The following is a 23,675-nucleotide window of genomic DNA, read 5'->3' on the forward strand; positions in this document are numbered from 1 at the left end:
CCCCAACTCCTTCTCTCTCTCTCTCTCTTTCTCTCAAATAAATAAATAAATCTTTTTTAAAAATTCACATATAATGTTTGACTCCCCCAAAACTCAGCTATTAATAGCCTACTGTTGACTGGAAACCATACCAATAAAAGAAACAGTAAACATATTTTGTATGTTACCTGTATTGTATACTGTATTCTTACAATAGAAGTAAGCTAGAGAAAAGAAAATGTTATGAAAATCATAAAATACATTTACAGCACCATACTGTATTTATTGAAAAAAATCTGCATATAAATGGACAGTGCAGTTCACACCAGTGTTCAAGGGTCAGCTGAATTTTATGTAGAAATTTTGGTTGTTTTCACTGGTGGGTGGCTCATCCATCCCTAATCCAGGGTATTTAGCCCACTGTAAGGAAGAGAAGCATTCCCTTTCTTTTCGGTCAAAATAATGCCCCTCACTTCTTTCAAAGCTTTTCTTGAAGTTTGCCTTTTTTTTTAGATTTTCCTTTTTATCATGTTTTAGAAATTTTAACTTTATTAAATCTTGGTTTTTATGTAATTTTCCAAACCTTTGTCACCCAACTTTCTAACCCCTTAACAGTTTTACACATTTCTTTAAGACAGAAGTTGGTAAACTATATGTAAATACTCTTTTGTCGTGTACTTAAGTATCTTATTGTCTTATCTTAGACACTTTATCATGGTTTTAGTTCACGAAGGCCAAGGATGTGCTCTCTTCTTCTGACCACCCCAGAACTCTAACTACACATTCTAGTTGCTGAGTGCATTGTGTTATTCCCTCAGTAAATTTGGTATGCTCTACAATTCCACCCTTCTACATTCCTTTTCTACATAGATGGAAAGATATTGTCATGGGAAATTAATAATTCCTCTTATGTCCAAAGCTCTATTCCATGCAGATGTCTGTGCAAACTGAGACATTCCTGCCAAAAATCCAGTTTAGAAGGATATCTCATTCTCTCTCTCTCTCTCATTTTTTTAAAGATTTTATTTATTTATTTGACAGAGAGAGAGGGACACAGCAAGAGAGGGAACACAAGCAGGGGGAGTGGGAGAGGGAGAAGCAGGCTTCCCACGGAGGAGGGAGCCCGATGCAGGGCTTGATCTCAGGACCCTGGGATCATGACCTGAGCTGAAGGCAGATGCTTAACGATTGAGCCACCCAGGCGCCCCTCTCTCTCTCATTTTTACTAAACATTCTTCATTTCCTTTCCTCATTCAACAGTCTTTTTTCATAGTTCTTATCACTTTCTAATATGTTATATATTTTTCTTATTTATTTTGTTTGTTGTTTGCTGTCTATTTCTCCCCCAGTAGAAAGTAAGTTTTTCGAGGGCATGGAGCTAACCTGTTTGGTACATGACACAGCTCAAACAGTGCCTGGGCTAGAGTAGGTTGAATAAAAATAACCGTTGAATAAATAAATGGCATACAACATTTGTAGAGGCAAATGGCAAAAGGAAAAAGAAAACCTCATGATTTATTTTTCTCATATGGATTCATTTTTCCTAATCAGTGCTATATTATTTTTTGCTTTTAGATATCAATATGGCAGGAGAACCCAAACCGTACAGACCAAAACCTGGAAACAAGAGGCCCCTTTCTGCACTGTATAGGTAAGTAAGCAATTTTGCAAGATATAGTAATGGAAACTTGTTACAACTTTAGAAGGCAATATAACCTATAAGGAATGTTTTAAAGAACAATCTTTCCTGGCATAAAGTACAACAAAATGCTGGTGATCAACATATAAATATATCACACAGCATTGGCAGGGATCTTGTACACCTAACCTTCCTATCTCCACTTAACCCCTATACAAGATACTCCTCTAATAAAAATCTAATAAAAATCTCTCGTGACTCTGCTGACAAAGTGGTGGAAAGGTCAGTTTCTTTTGAGTACTGCATGCAGTGCACTGTAGGTATTTTTCCTATGTTGTTTAACTTTCATAACCATCCTGCATTGTAAATATTGCTACTCTCACCTTACAGATCAAGAACCTGATATGCATTTTCTTAGAGATTTTCCCTAGGTCACACCATTTGTAAATGATGGCACAAAAGTTCAGACTCATGCTTTCTGATACTATATCTTGAATTCTTTCCACCCCATCATTCAGCCTCTTTCATCACAAACTACATGTTCATTCCCCCCTATTTCTCTAAAACAGCAAATGCAGTCTATCCCTTCTCCAGAGAGACATACCTAACTACCTTTAACTTTTCCTAATATACTTGGGTCTGAGTCAACTTAACATTCTGGTCTTTCCCCTCTACATGCCCCAGTTTATCAGTGTCCACACCCATAATTTCAATTGTAGGTGGATAAGTAGACGGTATTGAGGGTCTTCATTGTTCTGTGTAAACTTCTATCACTTTAGGTAAAGTTCAATTCCTTTTGGGAAGAAGACAAGAGTAAACTAAGAAAACTTTTAGTTCTTTAAAAACAGCCACTTTTTTTTGCATTTTTAAAATTTTATTATGTTATGTTAATCACCATGCATTACATCATTAGTTTTTGATGTAGTGTTCCATGACTTATAAAAACAGCCACTTTTGAAAAAAAAAAAAAATGTTCTGCTGCTAAGCCATATGCCCCACTCGATGAACTTGTGCCATAGGTTTTTGTATTGTTAAATGCAGATTTTGTATTTCTTTCTCTGTTAAATTCCCTTTTATTAGACTTAGCCAATTATTCCCAGCTATTGAGGTTTCCTATTATCCAATTTATTTAGTCTTCTCCCAGATACTTATCTTCATTCCATCAGCATCCACATCCAAAGAGCTAATGTAAGTGTTGAGCAAGCCCCCCTCCTTTTCCCTGATATTATTTGGATAAAGGAGAACTGACTTATACTTGTAAAAATTGATTATATTCTGATCTAGTACAGTAAGAAGAGTACTCAAAAGATAGCTTGGAGCTGTTGTTTTGTCTTTGTTCTCAAGAACTAGCATTATCTCCTTTTTTCAGACACTCATAGCCTCATTTCCCAAACTATGAAAGAAAAGGGTCAGAATTCAATGAGTTTCAGGTCCTATTCATTCTTAACACCCCAGTGCTCTCTAATGTGTGACCATCAGAGACCGTAAGGATATATTGAAAATATGTCTTAATTGCTCTTATTATTTTGACTGTGTGGATTTATTTATTTTAACTTAAAAATTTATATAAAAATGCAAAGGTGTAGGTCTTAACTAATTTGTTAAATGATCATAAGGCAGTATTGATGTTAAAGGTCAGAAATGAAGTCACCAACCAAAGGCAAGTGATCCTTTCTGTACCTTGTTTGAGGTAAAGGATAATACTAATAAAACTGAAAAATGCAACATCTTTTTTGATCAGATTCATTTTTAAATGTATGTGTAGAACAGCCATTAATGCAGAACATTTAAAAAGTTGAATTTTCAATAATTAACAAAACAAACTGTCAGTGGCTTCTTTTTCTCACCAGAGAGTTACCATGGTGCAGTAATGTTAGTTTTCTTATTTTCCCTGTTCTTGGACTCTTTTGATTTTCTTATGAAAATAGAAGCTTATGACAAGAAACAGATGTCTTTTTAACTATTATTTCTCTATTACTAAATTATGTTGAATTGTGAATTCAAACAAATCAGAAGCAGAAGCTCATTTAATCTGATATATTGTATACAAATCACATTAGTGGAGAAATGCTTATTTATCCTGTTCTCATCTGTTTACACAAATGAAGGCTAGGATGTCTGTGAAATTACAAAGCGGTAACAAAGGGAACAAAAGAGAGCGAATGTGCAGCTGAGAAAGCCTTTTTATACAAACTTTCTCATTCTGACATAAGCTTCATAATAGTAGTACCTTCTTTTTATGTGGGCAAACTGTGTTTTCATAGTCAGTATTCATCTGTTCACCATAGAACTCCACAAGGTTGGTATTATGTGCCTTGCATTATAAATGAGAAAACTACGTTTCCAAGACAATAAAGGACTCGCCCCAACTAAGGTAACAAGATAGGAACTGAACTCTGGTTTTCAGCCTTCAATTCTAGTGATCTTGCCACTAGATCCCAGCTCCCCATATTTACTGACCTGCTACTATCTAAACAATACAGATTATAAAAATCAGAGATTCCTGCCCACCAAAACCAACAATCAGTTATATTTCTGTCCATGAATATCATGCCAGCAGGTGGCAAAGGAAAGATTCTACGCTAGACAGCATAAGAACAAGAGTTACAACCGATTTCTGTGATCATAGGGCACAGGTTGTGAGCTTCAAGTTCTTTATCTCACATAACGGCTGTACAATTTTCTTCATTGGATAAAATTAAATAATTGAGGCGAAAGCACCTGGCTTAGTGTAGGGCATATGGTAGCAGCTTGAAAAGAGGTTGTTTCTGCTTTCCTATTCTTTGTATCTTGAGTCTCTTTTCCTTATCTGTGAGATGAAAGAGCTGAAATAATTTCATTTCTCCATTCATTTATTCATTCATTCATTCATACAAGACATGTTTATTGTGTATCTACTATGGTTTAGGCACTGTGGTAGCTGCTTTTCAAGGCAAATGACATGAAAAATGCCAAGGCTACAGGGCAAGGAGAGAGCAAATGAAATAAAATCAATTATTTTTCTGGTTATTAGTAACCTCCGATACACCTTTGTGCTCTAAACTGCTATGTCTCTATGTCTATTTACTCTGTTGGGGATGTGTATGATGTACTATCAGACTTTCTCCTTCATCTGTATCCATTTCATCTCCATCATTGAATACAAAGTAGTATTTACATGGAATACACACTGAGGCATTACTTCGCTCTGTTACTTCTTTTAACAGGATTTTCAGTTTAGCCCAGAAACCTTCACCAAGCATTTATCATGTGCTAAATTAACATGGTATACTTGAAAGACACAAAAAATTTTAAAAACATACCGAAGCTTTAAAATATTTACTGTTAAACATGAGTGAGATGTACATATAAATAAGGAATATAAAGTATACATTCAGTTCTATAAGAAATGAGAGAGTTACTGATCCTGCCAAGGGGGAAGAGAGTGAAAGGTCTGGGTGACACTTGAGCCGGCTTCTGAACAGACAAGCATTCACTCAGTAGACAAAGAAAAAGAAGGGCATGCTGGGCAAAGAAAACGTGAACAGGGTGATAGGCACAGAAATAAAGAAAATCATCTCATGGTGAGAACTAGTATAGTTCACTTGATGAAGAGCAGGTACCTGGAATGCTATGGTGGCTCAGGCTATCAGGATTTTAATATGCGTGCTTATCAGATTAAGGAGATTTGGCTTTTATGCTACAGTCAACAAGGAACCATTTGAATATTGTGAGCAGTTGGAAATGGAATGGAAGGATGAGTGAGAGTCACAGATATGTCCAAGGTTTCCAGCTTAGGCAACTGAGGGGATGATCATATGAGTCTGTTAGAAGAAAGAGGAAAGACATGACAAGCAACAGCAAGCTCAAGTATAGAGTTGGGGAAAGGAAGCAAAAGAAATTATTTCAGTCTTAGACATGAATTCATAAAGACAGACAATTCATTAGAATAGCACTTATAATAAAAATGTCTCCCGTTAGGGGCTATTTGTAAATGAAACATAATTAATCATTTGTGAACATTCCATAAATACTGGACCTAGTCCTAATGGTGAATAACAAATCTATTCTCTAGGGAAAATATTGTAACTTTTAATAAATTGCTGCTTCAAATGTGCTGTGTACATTACACAGTGTCTATGAGGGCCTAAAATAAAATTCTCCCCCAGGAAGCGAGTTTCCCAGCATGCCAAGTTCCAATTAATGCTAAATAATAGCTAAATGAGAATAATTGTATGATGATTTTGTTTCTGCTTGTAAAGGAGACAGACCTTTCCTCTCTGAAGTGAGTAAAGCTGACAACCAGAAAACAAAGATACTATTTATCAGAGCTGACCAAGTACAGGTTTTCACTCACCTAGAGGCGGCCCTCCCAGTCACAGGGAGCACAACCCAGTAAGACACATGAAACAAAGCTTCATCCCACTCATTGCATGGATATTGCTAGCTATCATTCCCAAATATGGTTTTATGCCAAATATGGTTATACAAATGCCTTTTATGGCAACCTTCCCAATTCACAGAGATGACCGTGGAAATCAAGATTGTCACTGCAAGTAACTTTAAGGCTCCTTAAGATTGTCAAAGGATGACCTATGGTATCACTATTTTAAGATCATCACAGTTAATGGTGATAACTCTGAAGGCAGGTTGTATTATAGGAACTTCAATGACCAGAACACTTTCAGAGGCTGGACCAAGTAAGATGACTCTGCAGCAAAATATCTCTGGTGATTTCTTTACCACTTGACCTACGTGAGTTCTATTATCATCCTTCATGGTGACTCGGCACATCATGGGACCCTCAAGTGACCCAAAATGTTCCCTAGGATCTTGAAAATTGAAATGAAAGCAATAGAGGCTAATTTCAGCTAATGCTAAATAGCAAAAATCAATATGGAGGAAAAGCATCCTGGACATCTCTGCTTCATTGACTTGCTCTGTTTGCTGAGGAATGTTTACCAATTAGCTATTGATTATTTTATGTATTTTCTGTCTCCTTTTATAATGTTAAGGATAATACACATACATTTTCATTTTCAGAAGCTTAGTACATCCATTATCAGTGCTCCCTTTACACTGGTAAAGGCTTCCATTTCACTTACCTAGTCAAGTGGGCCCACTCAGAAAGCCATCTAGGAATGGACTCTGTGGTTTTTAAGTGGAATGTAAGGAGGACAGGAAACTGTTATTTCCACCCCCTGTGCCGATGCACCCTGTCCTTCTGGAATGGGCACAAGCCCCAGCACTAACACGTCCACAAGGTTCAATTTGAAAGTAAGTTGCTGCTGGGTGTCTGTAGCAATCACAGTCTCTTTTAGCTCTTGATTCAGTCTTGGGCAGTCAAATTACCGGCATGGAAAAATGTGGTTGCCAATATCCACAAGAGAAAATACAGAAAAAAAAAAAAATCCTCCACTCCTAAAATTCCAAGCTGAATATCCATACATCTAGGTAATTGAGGGTGACTTCTCTTTAATTCACTTCTCAAGTGAACATGAAATGCTGTTGAAACAGAAAAAGGTCCCAAGCATGCACTTTGAGGATGGTTTAAAGTTGTGCAAATGTTTCATGTGAGGATATTTGGTGGAAAGAGTGTCAGACGGGGATGCATCCTAAAATTGGCTTAGCCTTATCAGTGATTTGAACTCCATGTCTTATTCATTAGCTTCTTCAGCTGCTTGAAGGAAGAATAAAAGTTTCCTGAAAGACGATATATTTAAGGAGTCTGGAACTGTTACAGATGCTCTATAAATTGTAGTTATTCTCATTATTATGATTATTCAAAGAAAAAGGTCTATAATAAAGTATTTTAAGAAGTTATTTTAAATGAGCCTTGAGCTACAATAATGTTGCTCAAATTCAGACAGTCAGTCAAACAAGTTAACATTTTCTATAACTGCCTAAAAAGATACCTTGGGGGAAAAAAAGGATTACATTTACTTAGACTATGTCCCTCCTATTTCGACACTAAGCAAATGTAATTTATAAACCTTTTAATTTAAAATGTTTGGAGAAATGCTGACACCATCCCCATTAAAATAATTCTGCTGCAGGCAGTTCTCTGCTAGGTTAAGGAATGGCCTATTTGCAGTCTTCTGTGATGATTCTGATGCATAAATATCCATGAATAAATATCTTCTTGCATGTGGAAAGAACATGGTAACAGTAAAGGGAGACTGGATGGTACAATTTCTTAAAGCAGAGAATCCATTTCGAAGGCTTTTTGAAAGAGTACAGTTCTATGTGTTTGATTTGAGGTAATTTATGATAAAATCAAAGGAAGCAAAATCATGCAGCCAATTTTCAAAAGAGGTAAATATTAAGAATCAAGAATTAAGTGGGAGTTAGGGGTGGGGTGTGGAAGATAGGATCAAGCAAATTATACTTAGAAAACTTATGCAATAATAGGAAGTGAGCATCAAACTTAGCTACGAGATTCCCAGCAGTCAAGGCAAAAAGGGGATGCATGGTAATGTATGTAACCATCTATTAAAAGCAACTACTCTGAGGCGCCTGGGTGGCTCAATCATTAAGCGTCTGCCTTCGGCTCAGGTCATGATCCCAGGGTCCTGGGATCGAGCCCCGCATCAGGCTCCCTGCTCCGCGGAGAGCTTGCTTCTCTCCCTCTCCCGCTCCCCCTGCTGTGTTCCCTCTCTCGCTGTGTTTCTCTCTGTCAAATAAATAAATAAAATCTTTAAAAAATAATAAAATAAAAATAAGAACAACTACTCCAAACTGTGATAAGAAACTATTTTTCCCTGGGGCACCTTGGTGGCTGTCGGTTAAGCATCTGCCTTTGGCTCAGGTCATGATGTCAGGGTCCTGGGATCAAGTCCTGCATTGGGCTCCCTGCTCAGCGGGGAGTCTGCTTCTCCCTCTCCCTCAGACCCTCCCCTCTGCTCATGCTCTCTCTTCTCTCTCTCAAATAAATAAATAAAATCTTAAAAAAAAGAAAATATTTTTCTCTAACCCTCTCTTCTCAGAGAAACTTACCACATATAAAAGTGCCTAAACAGCACAGTAGATAGTACCTTCAGTACTAGTTATACAATAAACACACACACACTCATGCACACAAAATTTTTAAACTAATGGAACTTCCAATAAAAACCAAGAGCGAGCCACACAGATTTTTTTCTGCTTTCCCCAAGACTGTTTACCATCTTGTAACCAATTGCATAAAACTAAAAAAGAGTGACATTCCAGGATAGCTAGATCTCCAGAGCAGCCCAGATTCAAATTACCTATATTAGCTACATGCGAGGAGACAGAAAGCAAGAGTGGGCTGACCCTTCAGTTGGCTTATCTACCCAGCCCCAAGGACTGGAAGAAAAAGACCATGCCTGGTAGTTTATGACCTTTTACACAGGGGCCTCTTGACCTGTTACTTAATCCTCCTTTAGGATGGGGAGAAATGGAACAGGAACAGTAAACCTAGCATTGGATAGAAGGGGCTGAAATTTCTCCTCTTCCTCACAGTCAGCAGGTGCAGATGCAGACGTGCAACTCTTTTCTTCTAGCTGGCAACACAAATTTAGAAGCTGCAGCCTGTCCTGAAATAGTTGCTTTCTTTCATTTGTGGAAACAGGGTTTTCTGTTGAACCAAAGCTCCTCATCAGCAGGACTCAAGTGTTATGGCCTTGTATGCTCTATGTCCTTTGTGTGTTACTGTTTTGGTTCTTCTTGCTTTGCATGATGGGGTATTAAGGTTAGAGCACCAACAGAAACAGCACTAGTCCCCACGAAGCGAAGCGTAGGTGGATGACAGCCCTATCATCTTGCTGGGTCAATATGTAAGTGCTCCCTGCCTGGGATTAAGATGATTTCTGGATTTTCTTTCTTCCAAAAGACAATTCCAAAAGATGGAGTGTCTCCACTGTCAGTGCTGATTTCATTTATTTTCATCATTTGATTTATTTTGTCATTATCTTTAGATATAGTGACCTGTTTTTATTAGAATAGCTCTTGGTAGAGAACTCTGGGCCCTGAACTTCCAACCTAAGCTAATTGAAGTTGGTTGTTTTTCATTTCAAAGAGTTATTTCATTCCTTCTTTGTCCACCAAGGGCTCATATCTCATCTGTCTTCTCAATCTACACATTAAGTTCAAAATTCCAGGATATATTTCCTTTTCCACAAGACTACAGGGAAGGATCATGAAAGAAATTGAAATGTGTCCAAAGTCCTATTTTTAAACAAATAAAATCAAAGACTAAAAAATCTTTAATGTGGGAGTGATACCCTCTCTTTACCCTGTTAATAATATAACAAAAACCAAGATCTTTTCCCAACCTGGAAATGCTTTCCACAAAGGTAGTAAAGAAGGAAAACACCTTTCTTATTGAATAAGCACCCAGAAGCTAAGAGTTCACAAAGACAGAAAGAAATCTCACCCTTTTTAATATAGCAAAGCAGATATAACCCATTCTATACATGCTCTCAAGATAAACAATAACTAATCCTCAAGTAAGAGGACTTGAAAGCACCACTAGTCATGCACAGTTCATTGTAAATTCACCTGGTAACTGGGGTGACCATCTGTGTCAGTTGACTTTATCCAGATGAAAATTAAACTTCTCCTACCTTTATGATGGATAGTTTTGCAACCTGGAACACCTAAGTTAGACTCCTACCCTCCCACAGAACCTGGGAGATAGGGATGCTATCTCCTTTGATGCTTACATTTCAAAGAGATGTCCTCAAAACATCTCAAAATATGGCTCCCACATACTCAAAAAAAAAAAAAAAAAGACACACCTAGGTCATAAAGTCCTACCTAGTTTTTAAAGAGATTTATGTACATTTCAAAGTGGGAAGAAATCTTTACACTGACAAATTCCCTAGTGTAAATGATCAAGGAAAAAGGAGGGAGGGAAAATAGTTTTCCTAATTTTCAAGAGAGAGTTTTAAATTTCTAGGGTATTGTCCCATTTTTCTTAAAGTGCAATTGAGAGTGATAATTTACGGACTTGCTTGTGTAAGACTGATAGGAAGTTCCTTAATATCATGCCCCTTCCTGAGCAGTTAATGCTTTGTACTGCCTCACTGATTGCTCCTCTGAAGTCCCAGGGCTTTTACTATAACATTCCCAGCGCTCATACAAGGATGCTTTGTGACGATACTGACTGCTTATCTTCTAAATAAGAAAAAAAAAAAAACGGTAATAAGAGAAGTGTCACAAGGTAGAGGAACATCTGAGTACAAGAAAATGGGGAGAGGAGAAAAGATGAAATGAATATTCACAATCTAGATGGACATAATTGGATTAATGAGAAGCCAAACAACTTTTTTTCTTCTGTCATCTTTTCTCACTTTTACAATGTGAATGATTTTTAAATCACATATAAGTATTTTATAAAAGTATCTAATTTTGAAAAATAAAAGTACCTAATTTTGTTATCTTTATAAAAATGTATTTTCTCTTGGTCAATTAAAGTTTGAAAAAAACTTACCACAAATTATAAACTAATAGAAAAGTTTGAGTTATAGAAAGATTTTTTTGAGGGGCGCCTGGGTGGGTCAGTTGTTAAGCGTCTGCCTTCGGCTCAGGTCATGATCCCAGGATCCTGGGATCCAGCCCCACATCAGGCTCCCTGCTCTGAGGGAAGCCTGCTTCTCCCTCTCCCACTTCCCCTGCTTGTGTTCCCTCTCTCGCTGTCTCTCTCTGTCAAATAAATAAATAAATCTTTAAAAAAAAAGAAAGATTTTTTGAGATTTTAATCATGAGCAAGTTTTGCACAGTAAAAAAAGTGAAGTTTGTTAGCTTTGATTGGCTTTAAATATATTAACTAGAAAACGGTCCACAAATTTTCTTATAAAAATTATATAAACTAAATGCAAGAATAATTCTTCCAATTGAGTTACAAATGCTAAAATGAAGCTTGAAATGCCCCCCCTTTTTTTTGATGTCTAGAAAGATGAGGGCAAAAAAGACAGCATAGTCTCACAAGATTATTAGTCAGCCATGTATGATGAATGTTTCTCACAAAAATTTGTTCTTTTGGAAAGTAATTAACTCTATTAAACTTTGAAAATGTCTTTCTAGTGGAATGATAGCATGATTGATAATTCAACCTTACCGGTATTGTTAAATAGCAGAATATTCAGAGTACTAGTGAATCTTCTTCCAAACCCAAGCAGTGATGTGTATTTCATTTATGTTTACTGAATGGTAGAATAAAAGGACAAGGGGTTTGTTTTGAGTTAAGCATATTACGTTGCAAATGAAACTGAGATGTTATATAGTTTATCCTTTAATATTTGTTTGAAATATCTTCTCTCTGGCAAAGTGTCTGCTTATGTGTCAGAATCACTCAGTCCTCAAAAGCTGTCTGTGGTCATTAGAAGGAGCACTGGATTGGAATTTAGGAAACCTACAACCACATCATGAAACCTGCAACCACATCATGTATCTGCCACTACTTGCCTGTGTCAGCGAAGTGATTATAAGTGGTACAGCCTCTTTTAAGTTCACCTTTCTTAGAACATGAAGGAATGATGTTAAACCATTTCTTACTTGATTCCCATTTCTAACACTCTGGTATTCTGCTGTTTATTTTCTAATCCAAAAACAAAAGAAAAGCAAAGGTCCTTTATTATCAAGTTTATTCCTATTTTTCCTTCAAACTCGATCCAGTAGCTTAAATAAAATATTCACATCTTTTGACTAAGCAATTCCATTTCCAAAAGTATATCTAAGAAAATAATTCTAAATATTTAAACAATGTAAAAATATATGAAATTGTTCTTAAGATGTTCTTTGAGTTTTATTTCAAAACACTGAAAAATCTGATCCAGCCAAGATATTATGCAATAATGGGTATGGGCACATTCATTAGATGGAATGTTCACGAAAGTGTTCATAATGACATGGAAAAAATTTAAGGTTTAAATAGACAAAGAAGCAAAATCATATAAACAGTATATATAACAATATATAATTATATAAACATGTATTATATAAACACACAACCAAAACTATTTAACAAATAAAATAAATATATGCAGAGAAAAAAATAGAAATCAAAATAGTAGCTGTGATTTTTTGGACAGTGAGGATACAGGTGATATTTTTCTTGTAACTTAAATACCTAACACAAATTTTCTTTAATGAGAATTTTATAACAAAAGGGAAAGAGAGAGAGATTTACAAGCCAGATATTTTCCAGTGGTAGATGATAAACATAACACAAAAGAACTCACAACAGGCAACAATGAGGATTTTTTGTGCTTAGTGTTGTGCAAAGTCAGTTCAAAAGATAGAGCCCTTCATGTTTGGAACTACACTTCTTTGGTTACCGCGGTTATTCGAAAAGTTAGTGTTCTAAACAGGGCAACTTCATTAACATTTAGGGCAGGCCAACAGTCTTATGTGGTGAAGCAGTTAACTGCCCGGGCTAACTGCCGGAGGTGGCCTGTCAGTCAGTCAATGCCACTATGGGATTAGGAGCTCAGTGTGCAGAGGGGAGAGTGAGGAGCAGGGTGCAGCGGAGAGCAGCTGAAGTCATCTAATCTTCAAAAATGAAAAGTCAAACTTTATGAGCCCTTCAATGATGCAATAAAATAAGTAATCAGCAATGTGTAGCGATGGCAGTTCTTCTGACTACAGATTAGTCAGCGAGTAGTAAGAAAATGGCGCTTGCCTGACAATGACTATCCCTCTTTTTTTTTTAATTTTTTATTGTTATGTTAATCACCACATATTACATCATTAGTTTTGGTGTAGTGTTCCATGATTAATTGTTTGTGCATAACACGCAGTGCTCCACGCAGAACGTGCCCTCTTTAATACCCATCACCAGGCCAACCCACCCCCCCACTCTAGAACCCTCAATTTGTTTTTCAGAGATCATCACCTCTCATGGTTCGTCTCCCCCTCCGACTTCTTCCCCTTCATTCTTCCCCTCCTGCTATCTTCTTCTTTATTTTTAACATATATTGCATTATTTGTTTCAGAGGTACAGATCTATGATTCAACAGTCTTGCACAATTCACAGTGCTCACCATAGCACATACCCTCCCCAATGTCTATCACCCAGCCACCCCATCCCTCCCACCCCCCCACCACTCCAGCAACCCTCAGTTTGTTGCCTGAGATTAAGAATTCCTCATATCAGTGAGGTCATATGATACATGTCTTTCTCTGATTGACTTATTTCGCTCAGCATAACACCCTCCAGTTCCATCCACGTCATTGCAAATGGCAAGATCTCATTCCTTTTGATGGCTGCATAATATTCCATTGTATATATATACCACCTCTTCTTTATCCATTCATCTGTCGATGGGCATCTTGGTTCTTTCCACAGTTTGTTTATTGTGGACATTGCTCCTATAAACAACGGGGTGCGCGTACCCCTTCGGATCCCTACATTTGTATCTTTGTGGTAAATACCCAGTAGTGCAATTGCTGGATCGTATGGTAGCTCTATTTTCAACTGTTTGAGGAACCTCCATACTGTTTTCCAGAGGGGTTGCACCAGCTTGCATTCCCACCAACAGTGTAGGAGGGTTCCCCTTTCTCCGCATCCCCGCCAACATCTGTCGTTTCCTGACTTGTTAATTTTAGCCATTCTGATTGGTGTGAGGTGGTATCTCATTGAGGTTTTGATTTGGATTTCCCTGATGCTGAGCGATGTTGAGCACTCTTTCATGTGTCTGTTGGCCATTTGGATGTCTTCTTTGGAAAAATATCTGTTCATGTCTTCTGCCCATTTCTTGATTGGATCATTTGTTCTCTGGGTGTTGAGTTTGATAAGTTCTTTATACATTTTGGATACTAGCCCTTTATCTGATATGTCATTTGCAAATATCTTCTCCCATTCTGTCAGGTGTCTTTTGGTTTTGTTGACTGTTTCCTTTGCTGTGCAAAAGCTTTTTATCTTGATGATGTCCCAATAGTTCATTTTTGCCCTTGCTTCCCTTGCCATTGGTGATGTTTCTAGGAAGAAGTTGCTGCGGCTGAGGTCGAAGAGGTTCCTGCCTGTGTTCTCCTTTAGGATTTTGATGGACTTGTGTCTCACATTTAGGTCTTTCAACCATTTTAAGTCTATTTTGTGTGTGGTGTAAGGAAATGGTCCAGTTTCATTCTTCTGCATGTGGCTATCCAATTGTCCCAACACCATTTGTTGAAGAGACTCTCTTTTTTCCACTGGACATTCTTTCCTGCTTTGTTGAAGATGAGTTGACTGTAAAGTTGAGGGTCCATTTCTGGGCTCTCTATTCTGTTCCATTGATCTATGTGTCTGTTTTTGTGCCAGTACCATACTGTCTTGATGATGACAGCTTTGTAATAAGAGCTGGAAGTCCGGAATTGTGATGCTGCCAGCTTTGCTTTTCTTTTTCAACATTCCTCTGGCTATTTGGGGTCTTTTCTGGTCCCATACAAATTTTAGGGTTATTTGTTCATTTCTTTGAAAAAAGTTGATGGTATTCTGATGGGGATTGCATTGAATATGTAGATTGCTCTACGTAGCATTGACATCTTCACAATATTTGTTCTTCCAATCCATGAGCATGGAACGTTTTTCCATTTCTTTGTGTCTTCCTCAATTTCTTTCATGAGTATTTTATAGTTTTCTGAGTACAGATCTTTTGCCTCTTTGCTTAGATTTATTCCTATCTTATGGGTATCTTATGGTTTTGGGTATTATTAAGGTATCTTACGGTTTTGGGTGCAATTGTAAATGGGATCGCCTCCTTAATTTCTCTTTCTTCTGTCTTGTTGGTGTATAAGAATGCCACTGATTTCTGTGCATTGATTTTCTATCCTGCCACTTTACTGAATTCCTGTATGAGTTCTAGCAGTTTTGGGGTGGAGTCTTTCGGGTTTTCCACATAAAGTATCATATCATCTGCAAATAGTGAGAGTCTGACTTCTTCATTGCTGATTTGGATGACTTTTATTTCTTTTTGTTGTCTGATTGCTGTGGCTAGGACTTCTAATACTATATTGAATAGCAGTGGTGAGAGTGGACATCCCTGCCACGTTCCTGACCTTGGGGGGAAAGCTCTCAGTTTTTCCCCATTGAGAATGATATTCGCTGTGGGTTTTTTGTAGATGGCTTTTCTGATATTGAGGTATGTACCCTCTATCCCTATACTCGGAAGAGTTTTGATCAAGAAAGGATGCTGTACTTTGTCAAATGCTTTTTCTGCATCTATTGAGAGGATCATATGATTCTTGTTCTTTCCTTTGTTAATGTATTGTATCACATTGATTGATCTGCAGATGTTGAACCAACCCTGCAGCCCAGGGATAAATCCCACTTCGTCGTGGTGAATAATCTTTTCAATGTACTGTTGGATCCTATTGGCTAGTATTTTGGTGAGAATTTTTGCATCCATGTTCATCAAGGATATTGGTCTGTAATTTTCCTTTTTGATGGGGTCTTTGTCTGGTTTTGGAATCAAGGTAATGGTGGCCTCATAAAACGAGTTTGGAAGTTTTCCTTCCATTTCTATATTTTGGAACAGTTTCAGAAGAATAGGTATTAATTCTTCTTTAAATGTTTGGTAGAATTCCCCTGGGAAGATATCTGGCCTTGGACTTTTGTTTGTTGGGAGATTTTTCATGACTGCTTCAATGTTCTTAGTGGTTATAGGTCTGTTCAGGTTTTCTATTTCTTCCTGGTTCAATTTTGGTAGTTCATACATCTCTAGGAATGCATCCATTTCTTCCAGGTTATCTAATCTGCTGGCGTAGAATTGCTCGTAATATGTTCTTATAATTGTATTTCTTGGGTATTGGTTGTGATCTCTCCTCTTTCATTCATGATTTTGTGGATTTGGGTGATTTCTCTTTTCTTTTTGATAAGTCTGGCCAGGGGTTTATCAATCTTGTTAATTCTTTCAAAGAACCACTCCTAGTTTCGTTGATCTGTTCTACTGTTCTTTTGGTTTCTATTTCATTGATTTCTGCTCTGATCTTTATTATTTCTCTTCTCCTGCTGGATTTAGGTTTTATTTGCTGTTTTTCTCCAGTTCCTTTAGGTGTAGGGTTAGGTTGTGTATTTGAGACCTTTCTTGTTTCTTGAGAAAGGCTTGTATTGCTATATACTTTCCTCTTAGGACCGCCTTTGCTGCATCCCAAAGATTTTGAACAGTTGTGTTTTCATTTTCATTGGTTTCCATGAATTTTTTTTAATTCTTCTTTAATTTCCTGGTTGATCCATTCATTCTTTAGTAGGATGCTCTTTAGCCTCCATGTATTTGAGTTCTTTCCGACTTTCCTCTTGTGATTGAGTTCTAGTTTCAAAGCATTATGGTCTGAAAATATTCAGGGAATGATCCCAATCTTTTGGTACTGGTTGAGACCTGATTTTGACCTGGATATGATCTATTCTGGAGAATGTTCCATGGGCACTAGAGAAGAATGTGTATTCCGTTGCTTTGGGTTGGAATGTTCTGAATATGTCTGTGAAGTCCATTTGGTCCAGTGTGTCATTTAGTCTTTATTTCCTTGTTGATCTTTTGCTTAGATGATCTGTCCATTTCAGTGAGGGGGGTGTTAAAGTCCCCCACTATTATTGTATTGTTGTTGATGTGTTTCTTTGCTTTTGTTATTAATTGCCTTATATAATTGGCTGCTCCCATGTTAGGGGCATAGATATTTACAATTGTTAGATCTCTTTGTGGGATAGACCCTTTAAGTAGGATATAGTGTCCTTTCTCATCTCTTATTACAGTCTTCGGTTTAAAATCTAATTTGTCTGTTATAAAGATTGCCACCCAGCTTTCTTTTGGTGTCCACTAGCATGGTAAATTATTTTCCACCCCCTCACTTTCAATCTGGAGGTATCTTTGGGTCTAAAATGAGTCTCTTGTAGACAGCATATCAATGGGTCTTGCTTTTTCTCCAATGTGATGCCCTGTGTCTTTTGATTCGAGGATTTAACTCATTTACATTCAGAGTAACTACTGAAAGATATAAATTTAGTACCATTATATTACCTGTAAAGTGACTGTTTCTATATATTGTGTGTGTTCCTTTCTGATCTATGTTACTTTTGGGCTCTCTCTTTGCTTAGAGGATCCCTTTTAATATTTCTTGTAGGGTTTGTGTGGTGATCACAAATTCTTTTAGTTTCAGTTTGTCCTGGAAGTTTTTTATCTCTCCTTCTATTTTCAATGACAGCCTAGCTGGATATAGTATTCTTGGCTGCATATTTTCTCGTTTAGTGCTCTGAAGATATCATGCCAGTCCTTTCTGGCCTGCCAGGTCTCTGTGGATAGGTCTGTTGCCAATCTAATGTTTCTACCATTGTAGGTTACATATCTCTTCTCCCCAGCTGCTTTCAGGATTTTCTCTTTGTCTCTGAGACTCATAAGTTTTACTATTAGATGTTGGGGTGTTGACCCATTTTTATTGATTTTGAGAGGGGTTCTATGTGCCTCCTGGATTTTGATGCCTGTTTCCATCCCCAAATTAGGGAAGTTCTCTGCTATAATTTGCTCCAATATGCCTTCTTCCCCTCTCTCTCTTTCTTCTTCTTCTGAGATCCCAATTATTCTAATGTTGTTTTGTCTTATGTTATCACTTATCTCTCGAATTCTGCCCTCAGGATCCAGTAGTTGTTTATCTCTCTTTTTCTCAGCTTCTTTATTTTCCATCATTTGGTCTTCTATATAACTGATTCTCTTTTCTGCCTCATTTATCCTAGCAGTTAGTGCCCCCATTTTTGAATGCACCTCATTAATAGCCTTTTTGATTTCGACATGGTTAGATTTTAGTTCTTTTATTTCTCCAGAAAGGGTTTCTCTAATAACTTCCATGCTTTTTCCAAGCCCAGCTAGTTTCTTTAAAATCATGATTCTGAACTCTAGGTCCAACATCATACTAATGTCCATATTGAGTAGGTCCCTGGCAGTCAGTACTACCTCTTGTTCTTTTTGTTGAAGTGATTTTTTTCCATCCTGTCATTTTGTCCAAAGGAGAATAGATGAATGAGAGAACAAAATGCTAACAGGGTAACAACGTCCCCAGAAAATATACTCTAAACAAATCAGAAAAGACCTGAAACCAGGGGAAAAGAAAGGGAAAGAAAGGAAAAAGAAAAAGAAAAAGATAAAAACAAACAAAAACAGAACAAAACAAAAAAAAAAAACAGAATATGATCAGGCTGGTGCATAGATCAGTGCCACACACTAGATTTTGGGTGTATTTTGGTCTGTTAGAAGAAAGTGCCTCCCAAAATTTTAAAGAAAGAAAAACTTATATATGTACAAAAATAAGGGTTGATACAATGAAGGGATGCAATATGACTGTAAAGATGAAAATTATAAAAAATTTTATAAAGGAATTGATAAGAAGTTGTTTGAAGAAAGAAAGAAGAGTATTTAAAAAAAAAAGAAAAAAAAGGGAGAGAATGTGATCAGGCAGGAGACTAGAACAAAGCCATACACTAGTGATTTAGGGTATATTTTGATCTGTTAGAAGAAACTGTATCTCAAAATTTTAAACAGAGAACAACCTGTATATATATATGCCAAAAATAAGGGTAACTACTATGAAGGGATAGAATATGACTCTAAAAATGAAAAATAAAAGTTTTTTAAAAAAAGGGATTGATAAGATGTTGGTTGAAAAGGGAAAAAGAAAAATTCAAAAAAAAAGACCGTTAAAAAAATTAACTTTGAAAAACTAAAGAATCATGGGGAAAAAGCCATGGATTATATGTGCAGTATTCCCCTAGCGCTGGAGTTCTGCCGTTCTCATTGATCGGTAAACTTGGTCTTGGCTGGTTGTTCGTGCTGATCTTCTGGGGGTGGGGCCTGTTGCCGTGGTTCCCAAATGTCTTTGCCGGAAGCAGAATTGCCCCGCCCTTGCCTGGTCGGGCTAAGTGATCTGCTCAGGTTTGCTCTCGGGATCTTTTGTTCCCTGCAAGCTTTCAGTATAGTTTTGGAGGACGAGAGTGAAAATGGTGGCCTCCCAATCTCCGCCCCAGAGGAGCCGAGAACTCGGGACCCCACTCTTCAGTGTGCCCCCAGAGAAAAGCAGTCAATCACTCCCGTCTCCCCGGTCTCCGGCCGCACTCAGTGCTCACCCGGCCTGTGACCAAGCGTTTCTGTCTCTGGCACCCAACCCCATGTGGAGTCTCCAAACCCAGCAGATCCCTGTGGTGCGCTCCCGCGCTGCTCCTCCCTGGAGGAGGAAGGTGAGTCTCCCCAGATCTGCCACTTGTTCGGTCCCTGCTGGAGGAGCAGTGGCCTGATTGTGCAGCGGATCACGGTTTATGGCAACCTCGAGCTGAGAGCCCATGCCTCGGCTCTGTCTCTGCAGCCGGCTTCCCTGCTTCAATACCCGGGAGCTCTGCCACATTCAGGCACCCCCGTTCTTTCTGTGACCCTGAGGATCCTGAGACCACACTTTCCCCGCAAGCGTTCCACCCCCGGCTTAGCCACTGTAGCGACGTCCCTCAGTGGAGCAGACTTCTGAAAGTTCTGATTTTGTGCTCCGGGGCTCTATCACTTGCCAGAAGCGGCCAACGGAGGCCCCCTCCCCCGCCGTCTATCCTCCCGAAGCTTCGGATTCACTTCTCTGCACGTCCTACCTTCCAGAAAGTGGTCGCTTTTCTGTTCAGAGAGTTCCTGCTATTCTTTTTTTTTTTTGATCTCCTGTTGAGTTCGTAGGTGTTCAGAATGGTTTGATCCCTATCCAGCTGAATCCTGAGACCGGATGAAATCCACATCTCCTACTCCTCTGCCATCTTGTTCCGCCCCCTCCCTCTTTGTATTTAAAGCTATAATCCAGTTGTTTTGCTGCTGTTGATGCTTTAAAAGGGCATAGAGTACGTGAGCTACAGAGAGTAACAGAATAGTTAGGAATAAACCACAGTTTATGCCATGTCCCAGAGAATGGTACATGGCAGAGAAAGAGGGGATAGGTTCTGTGTTCCAAACTCTTAACAGAGAGAATCAAACAATACAGGAGAACCAATGGCAATGAGTCTGAGTACAGTAAACATATCAGAATGTATTTATGAAGAAAGGGAAAAGAAATAGAGCATGACCCACAAATCACAGATAATCACATGCAAAATAGCATTTGGAGTTGGATTGCTTAACAACTCTTATTGAAACTATCCACAATATCAGGGTGTAGACTTAATTGTGATATTGTGAGAATTCTGGAAGAATTAAAGTCAAATTGTAACTTCTAATTTCTTGATTTGCTGAAGACTGTCTTTTTCTCATTTTTTTTTTTAACTTGTTATTACCTAAACTCAAGATAGTAAATCTAATGGTTAGAGTGTTTAGGAAGAAAAATTATATAATCAGCATTTGAAAATATGGACTAAATGGAGTATAAAAAAAGTTGAAACACTTGGCATGAAAGAATACCATAAAGATATTATGAAAGAAATAAGTAATATTAGGCATCCATTTTAACTGAAAAATCAAATAACTATTTTTACAAAATGCCATGCTGAAGAAACAAAAAGCAAGAAAGAACAGCTTTATGTGTAGGTGAAGCATAATGCGGGCAAGCAGTTATTAGACAACGTTTAGAGACAACATGAATTGGTAAAGAGAAATGAAGGACTTCACATGGGGTCGGCCCTGAGAGTCTTCTGATGAATGCTAGAGACTTGGAGAAGAATCTCTGATCTCACCAATTTTGAGTGAACCACACCATCTCGAGCCCAGAAGAATAACTTATCTCTAAGCCTCTATTAACAGACCTGGCTCACGGATTTACAAATTCAGCCTATATTAGAGATTCTCAGTGGATCTAGTAGAGGAGAAGGAAACACAGAATCACTAATTCAGTTGTTTATCAATTATTAAGCACCTACCGGACACTGTTCTGGGCACTGAGGATGCATTAGTTAACAAAATGGAAAAAATCCTTGACCTTGCCTTCAAGTGTGAAGTAAATGATAATAAACAAAAAATAAATAATTAAATGAAGCATACATTAGAAGGCAGGAGGTGTTACAGAGAAAGTAAAGCAAGGCAAGAGCGTTAGGGAGGGAAGGTGAGAAGTGGTGCGACTTTGAGTAGGTGGTGAGTGAAGACCTAGCTGAGAAGGTGATATCTGAGCAAAGACTTGGAGAAGGTGATGAACAAGTAATGTTTCACCTGGGGAAAAGCATTCTGGGCAGAGGGATGAGCAGCACAAAGTCCTTAAAGCAGAAGCCCATCCGAGTGTTAATAAAAAGCAAGAAGGCCGATGTTTCTGGAGTAGAATCAAGCAAAGCTGAGGGCTGGGAGGAGGTGAGAGACTAAGGCAGAGATACAATGAGGGTGCCAAATCGTGTAAAGCCTTGCAGACCATTGGCTTTTACTTGGAGTGAAACCAAGAGCCTTTGGAAGATTTTAGATGAAAGAGTACTATGACAACACTTAAATTTTGAATAGTCACTTTAGCTTTATGTTGAGAATTGGTTATGAAAGAGCAAGGGAGGAACATGGGAAAACACGCAAAAGATTATGACTCAAACAAAGTAGTAACAGCTGAGATGAAAAGAGTTGTTATGTCACGGATATATTTTGAAAGTAGAGATAACAAAACTTACAAATCGGATGTGGACCGTGAGAGAAGGAACAAAGTCAAGGATATTATTATCTACGGCTAGATAACAGGTACTGGCTTAAAAAATGTTATTATTTGTCGTATTCAGCAATCTGGGTTGGTTTGGTTGAGGGGGTCTGCTCTCTGTGGTGTCCAAATGGCTTCTGTGCTTACATATCTGGCACTTCAGCTGGGGCTGGCTAGAACAGCCATCATGACTGAGCATCTTTCCCCACATGGTCTCTCCATATGGTTAGCTTAGACTTCACTGTGGTCTCAGACTAATCAGTCTTACATAGTGACCGAGTTCAAGAAGGAGGAAGAAACTGCCTGTCCTCTTAAAGACTAGGCTGAAAATTCTGCAATGTCACATCTGCCACATTATACTTATGAAAGCAAGGTATAAGGCCAGTTCATATACAAAATGAAGGACAGAGACTCCAGATTTTAATGGGTGGAAGGAAGGAATTGATAATGAGCAGACTATCTCCGATAGACATCTCCATGGTTTCTGGACTGCGCATCTGAACATATGAAGTTGCAGTTAAGTGAGATGAGGCTCATGGCAGAGACTGGAGTAGGCCAAGGCACGTAGTAGGGATGAGGAGTTTGGTTTTTGTTAAAGTGGAGATATCTAAGTGAAAGTATCAAGTGGGCAGTCAGATACATAATCTGGAGTTCAGCGAGAGGTCTGAACTGGATGGGCACATTTGTGAGTCAACACTGTGTAGATGGTATTCAAAACCATGAGCCTGGATGAGAACAAACACCAAAGGGGTAATTAAAGATAAAAAAGAGAAGAATTCCAAGGACTGAGCTCAAGAACACACCAATATTTGAAGTCAGGATCTAGCAAAGGGGACTCAAAAGAAACAACTAATGAGGTAGACCAAGTGGTATGAAACTCAGTAATAAAAATGTTTTTGGGAAGAAGTGATCCGTTGGGTGAATTGTTCTTCGAAGTTCCTGGTAACTAATGATTTACCACTGGTCTCAGCACTGTGGAGACTGCTGGAGACTTCAACAAGACTACATCCACCAGGCTTAGGATCCTGGCTCAATCCTGCATAGTTAACACAGGGAGCAGCCCAGAAATGGATGGGACCTGGAATTATAAACCCAAGCTCTGGTAAAATAGCTCTCACTGCAGGGTTAGAGGGAGATGCTACCATGAAGCCAAGATGCAGCCCTGCCAGTCAGGTGGAGCTTTCAGCACAGTCCCGGAAGAGGTCATATCGAAGACTCCAGGCAGGTGACGGGCATCACACAATTTTGTCAGCATGTGGCAGTTGAGGTCATTAAATTCTGACATTTGGAAATCTTGCCATCTGCAATGACATGGATAGAACTGGAGGGTGTTATGCTGAGCGAAATAAGTCAGTCAGAGAAAGACATGTATCATATGACTTCACTGATATGAGGAATTCTTAATCTCAGGAAACACACTGAGGGTTGCTGGAGTGGTGGGGGGTGGGAGGGATGGGGTGGCTGGGTGATAGACATTGGGGAGGGTATGTGCTATGGTGAGCGCTGTGAAGTGTGCAAGACTGTTGAATCACAG

General features: G+C 38.3%; 1 protein-coding gene across 10 annotated transcripts in view; it reads left to right on the forward strand.

Moving 5' to 3' along the window:
• The window catches only part of RALYL (RALY RNA binding protein like), a 685,749-nt gene that overhangs the window by 550,654 nt on the left and 111,420 nt on the right, over positions 1-23,675 (forward strand). For all 10 annotated transcript variants that reach the window (XM_027580147.2, XM_027580090.2, XM_027580099.1 and 7 more), the window contains one exon: positions 1,555-1,630. In XM_027580147.2, coding sequence (XP_027435948.1) covers positions 1,555-1,630 — 76 coding nt within the window. The remainder of the gene's footprint in view (positions 1-1,554; positions 1,631-23,675) is intronic.

Source organism: Zalophus californianus, chromosome 4 (genome assembly GCF_009762305.2).
Source record: "Zalophus californianus isolate mZalCal1 chromosome 4, mZalCal1.pri.v2, whole genome shotgun sequence".
Taxonomy (NCBI): Eukaryota; Metazoa; Chordata; class Mammalia; order Carnivora; family Otariidae; genus Zalophus; species Zalophus californianus.